Source organism: Micromesistius poutassou, assembly GCF_964030765.1.
Source record: "Micromesistius poutassou genome assembly, contig: SCAFFOLD_4468, whole genome shotgun sequence".
Classification (NCBI taxonomy): Eukaryota; Metazoa; Chordata; class Actinopteri; order Gadiformes; family Gadidae; genus Micromesistius; species Micromesistius poutassou.
The window spans coordinates 9245-15000 of NW_028178701.1; the positions used below are offsets into that span (position 1 = coordinate 9245).

Genomic DNA, 5756 nt, shown 5'->3' on the forward strand with positions numbered 1-5756 from the left:
GTTTGACAAAGTAAATAAACATTTAAAGGAAGAACAGTAAAAACTAGAATGTGTGTGTGTGTGTGTGGTAAAAACTAGAATGCGTGTGTGTGTGTGTGTGCGCGCGCATGCGTGCGTGTGTGTGTGTGTGCGCTTGCTAAAATGCCGCAGATGGTAAACTGCCCAATCTGGCAACACTGCCTAGCCTGGCTGTTGCCAGACCAATCTCAATCGTAGATTGCACGTTGGTCTGGGGAGGGCTTTTCATTCAAATCGCCCGCAGAATGTGCTGGAGGTACCCAGTCTAAACACTGCCTGCACGTCCTCCGCTCTCTAACCTCAGCCAGTGGTGCGGGAAGTAGGGGTGTGGCAGGTGCTGCAGCCTTCCCTGTTGGCGGAGCTTTAAAAAAAAAAGAAAAAGAAATTATTATATATATATATATATATATATATATATATATATATATAGCTTATAAATATCTCTTCGGTTCCACGACATTTTGTATGTCACGTTTGGGGAATGGGACGAAGAGAGGGATAATACTCTTAACTATCCTCACTGTTCATTGGTCAATCAGATTTGTCTTGACGCGATAGCAATCAGCCTAAAGCCGCATTCACACCAAAAGCGACAGGGCGGCGCAACTCCATACAATGTCAACATATAGACGGGTTCCAGGTGACGCCTGGAACCTGGAACGCATCTATACGCCGACTTTGTATGGAGTCGCGCCGCCACGTCGCTTTTGGTGTGAACGCGCCATTAAGCCGACAAACCTTACGTCGACCGTAAACCCCCCCGCCAACAACTCTGTTTGCCTGCCTCCTCCCCCCCTGCCAACAACTCAGTCCACCCCCGGACGAAAAACTACTTCCCGCGCGCCTGCCCTCAGCGTAAATAATTGAGACCAACTGAAAACTAAGCCGATATGGAACTTAAACCGTGATTTTGAATAAAGTATAAATTATATCGAAATGTATTTATTTATTTAATTGATTTATTTACGATGTCTTAAGCAGTTGAAGCGTCAGAATGCTTCGTCAATGGGCGGCCGTCCGCCCATTGACTTGCATTGTAAAGAAAAAAGAGACAAAAAAGCGTTATAGTTTAAAACGTTTAAAGAGTTGAAAAATGCAGCGATATAGCCATCATGTCGTTGAAGAGCTGGACGTTTTGATACTTTAATGGTTTCTGTAGCTTAAAGTGAGCAGGAGCAGTTAACTGAACAAAAAACAGGCGAAGAACAGTAGATGTGCGTGCAGTAGCAACCACACTAATTGAAGCCAAGTCAACGGTGTTACGCCATTTTGTGCTTTAGCTTTAACTTAGTACTTTAAGTAAATTAACTGGTAATACCTATACACTTTTAATTAAGTAAATTATCTGAATACATTTTCCAACACTGCAGGTCACATAATCTGATGGGTGACCAAATACAGTGGTACACCAGTCACACAGACAAATAGACACATGAAATGCCCGTCTGCATGTAGGGACATATAGGGACATGCAGCCCCTTGAACATAGTGAAGCCCAAAAAACTGCCTCAAACGAGATTTATACAATAAAAATCGTAAGGCTTTGTTTTTCATCGCTTTAAGCTTGCATGTGAATTGTTAAATCATCATTGATGAAGTAGGAGACGGTTTTAGTAACACGTGGTTATCTTAGCGAATTAGCATAGACTGCTAATTGGCTAATCACCAGCACAAATTTGCTGATCAGTCCTGGCATTAAACACTGTTTTGTAAGGCATATATTCTCTGTAGATGTTTCATTGTCCATACTGAAATACACAGCATCAATTTATACTTTTTTTTCAGTAAATTTGACTTAATTGCACTTACTGTGTAGTATTGCAAGAGGGGTAGAAAACGGCGCGGACTTGTCTCCTCTGTCTCCAACCGTGAAATGCATGGGCGGACCTTAATTACATCTCTGTGGAGTTGGGTAAACACTGATGTGATCAACTCTGTCACATAACTCCAACACTGAACACCATTTAAATCAGAATGTGTTAAAATTACACTCTGGGAGTGAAAAACAACTCAGAAATGTTTAACCCTGAAATTTCAACACTCCAATTTTTGCTGTGGCAGGACCAGCGTACCAAGACGTTGTTTCCAGCGGATATGTACACGGCACATTCAAACCTCTCCTGACAATGTATCGGTGCTCATTACCCTCCTCATCTCCCCTCCCTGCTGAGGAGTGCATTGTTCCTGGGAGCCAAACTGGAGATCAGACATCATGCTATTGTTATCCTGATTCATGATCTGGGGTGCGGTCTCACCAGAGGCGTCAGGGTGCCAGAGATCTCCACCCCTGTGTAGATGTTCACGCACCAGCAGTGTGTCCTGGGAAGACACACACACAGACACACAGACAGACAGACAGACAGACAGACAGACAGACAGACAGACAGACAGACAGACAGACACACACACACACACACACACACACACACACACACACACACAGATTGGAGAATATTTAGTTGTTTAGTGTGACTTCCTACATTTATTTAATTAAATTTATCAACACATTTAGTTACATTTAAAAACATATTAGGTCACATTAATAACACAGTTACATTTATAAACACATTTGGTTAAATGTTTAACAGTTACATTTATAAACACACTTGGTTAAATTTTTAACACAGTTACATTAATAAACACATTTGGTTACATTTATAACATTAAGTTACATGTTTAACAAGTGCATAGACAATCAGCCACTCTGGTTCTGTTCTGCTCTCTCTCTCTCTCCCACTGTATCTGTTTCTCCCTCCCTTACTCTCCATCTCTCTCTCTCTCTGTCTCTCCCTCTATCTCCTTTTCCACGCTGGCAGGATGAGTCTGGCCTCCATCCTCTCCTTTTCTCTCCTCCTTTTCCTGCTCTCCGTCTCCAGGGGTCTAAGGTCATCCTGTGACCTCGGAGACCTCCGCATGTCCTGCGACATGTTCCCGGTGGGGGGGGGTTCTCCACCGTTCCCATGGTAACCCAGCAGGCCGTCACCCTCGACCTGTCATTGAACATCGTCGCTGCGGTAACCGAGGATGACCTACAGGGCCACTCCCTGCTGAGGGTCCTCAATCTCCATGGTAACATGCTAGGCGGTGGGATAACATCATGAAACAACTCATTATTAACAAACAATGATTGACACTAGTGAATTTATTTATGTTTAATAATAAAACTACTAACAGCAAGGACAGGTTAATTAATTCATGATTAATAAGGAGGTCAGGTGTTTAAATCAGATTAATAAAGAGGTCAAGTGTATGATACAGATGATAAGGAGGTCGGGTGTGTGTGAAGCACCATCTGTAACCAGAGTTTTCTGAGGCACCCGAAGAAGGGCGGAGGCCTTCTACAGGTGTCCTCTTTAGGGATCATGTCTCCTCTTTAGGGAGGAGGATAGAGGTGCTATCATGTCTCCTCACCGGGAACAGAATAGAGTTGCTATCGTGACCCCTTTTCTAGACAATAGGATGTGGATGCTATCATGTCTGATCTTTAGGGAACAGAATAGAAGTCATCTCCTGCCAGTCACTGTCCTCCTCTTCTCATCCTGCTCCTCTTTCATCCTCCTCCTTCTCCTCTCTCTCTCCTCCTCCTCTCTTCAGGGTCCTGGGTGCTTCTCCTCTCCTCCTGGGTGTGACCACGTTGAGGAGGTTAGAGATAGGAGGTGCTGCTTTCCAGGAGTTAAGGAGAGGAGATCTGGAAGGAGTCACACAGCTGGAGGAGCGCACTCTGAATGCCAACAACCTACAGAGGTTTGTGTGTGTGTGTGTGTGTGTGTGTGTGTGTGAATCACACTTAAAACCATGCACACACGCAAACAAGCAAGCAAATATAAAGACAAGGTAAAGTAGCTTTAAAGGGTAAGATAATAAGTGAGGTTACACAAGGGATGTGGGAGGAGAGGAGGAGCAGGAGAGTAGGAAAGAAGAGTCTAGACATTATTTGTAAGGGGCAGCAGTGAACCTATTGAATTGTACAAAATGTTGTTTCATCCTTTACAAACAAGTGCCCTTTCCGTGACCCACCACCAGGGGCACTAAACTCCATATATATATGTATGCAGTATATATATATATATATATATATATATGGAGCTATATATATATATATATAGAGAGAGAGAGAGTTTTGTAGTTACTTTGGCATTGTCAAAACAGATACATGATACAACCAATACATTATCACCAAATAAGGTTTATTAAGAGTTATCTTAAAATACAAAGATATCCAATAAGATTGAAAGAAAGTGATTACAAATAAAAACAGTACAGTGGGTTTTTGTAACTTGTTGATATCCACTGGAAGGATTCCTGATTATCTGATTTGTTTGTGTAAGTTACTATCCATTTGAATTATTCCTTATTTTAAACCTAGGGCAATTGAGCAGCTGGCATTGAGTTCAAATTGTAGCATCAAAGGAGAGGTTTTGTTCAAATGGATTGAAACGGTTATGAATACTTGTTTGAAAGGCTTTTAATCTTGTTTAAAAGGCTTTTAATGTGGCATTTGTGGCAATGTTCACAGAAACTATTTCCTGAGCTAAAAAAGGTTTTCACCTCCAAGCACTGATCAATCAGACCGAGAGCATGAGAAGACACCAATGCTATTGGTCGTTTACGGTCTTATTTGAAGGCATTTGCTAACTTTCTTTGAAGATTGATCATGACAATTAAAACAACACTCTTTTGTTCTGTTCCGCTAACCGAAAACCTTTCAAATGGAACATATTGCGGTCCATTAACATTCATTAACAAACAATTTGGCATGTTTGTAAAAAATAAATAAAAGTGGATAACTTAATAAATAATATGGCGTTTGTTTTATGTCTCTTCCTAACAGCTAGCATTTAAGCTAACAGCAGGCTAATACTGTGTGGGTTTATCTTGGCTCCCATGACAGTTTGCATGGTATGAAAAACATTCTCTTTGCTTGTTGATAATAACACAAATATCCCAGTTACATATCCTTCAACATATTTCAACAACCGTGGCTTCAGATGGAATAAAACCTAAAAGCACAGGCCAAGGAGTCCATAGCAACATGGATGGAAGCACCGCAGCAGTAAAACTATGAAAAACTTCATACAAAAGGCTTATTCATCAAAGTCCAGCGAGAGGTCAGAAGAAGGGGGAAGAAGGGGAAACCCTCCTGTATATCAGAAGGCTGTGGAACACAGAGTTCCCCAGGGCTCTATTCTAGGCCCAGCGAGAAGTTGATTCCATGCACGATTCCAATGATGATGGGTTGCCAAGCAACCAGGTACCTGAGCCAGTCAAGCAGCTGGCCATAGAGCATGTGGGTCTTCTCCCAGCTGTGGTAAAGGAAGTTGAGTTAAAGACTGACGCCGTGTTCCATTTGGTTCCCGTGTCCCCGATATAGTGAACTAGTTAGGGCGTCACCATTCTGGAGTACTGTCTGAAATTTAAGGGTACGTATCTGGTTCCCTATATAGTGAACTATTTAATACCCATAATGCAATGTTAAATAAGTGTACAACTGATGTACCAATGTAAATCCCCCAATACTTGTTCCCTAAATTGTGTACTATATAGTGTTAATTGGGAACAAGTTAACCCATTCTAACAAGGCCTTGATGTGTGTTCCTATGTATGTGTTATCATGTGCCAGCCAATCAGAGAGCAGAACTCAAAGGATACGGGTTGTTCATCATCCTCTTCATGTCCACCTTCTCGTTGCAGTACGGACACGTCTGCTTCTTACCCACAATGCACCAGCCGCGGATACA

General features: G+C 42.1%; 1 protein-coding gene across 2 annotated transcripts in view; it reads right to left on the reverse strand.

Moving 5' to 3' along the window:
• Window positions 1-4271: 4271 nt before the first annotated feature.
• The window catches only part of LOC311373477 (RING finger protein 175-like), a 4206-nt gene continuing 2721 nt past the window's right edge, over window positions 4272-5756 (reverse strand). For both annotated transcript variants that reach the window (XM_084490240.1, XM_084490241.1), the window contains exons 7-8: window positions 5668-5756; window positions 4272-5321 (exon numbers count right to left, since the gene is read on the reverse strand). The exon at window positions 5668-5756 is cut by the window's right edge and continues 13 nt beyond it. In XM_084490240.1, coding sequence (XP_084346366.1) covers window positions 5201-5321; window positions 5668-5756 — 210 coding nt within the window. In that variant the 3' untranslated portion in view covers window positions 4272-5200. The remainder of the gene's footprint in view (window positions 5322-5667) is intronic.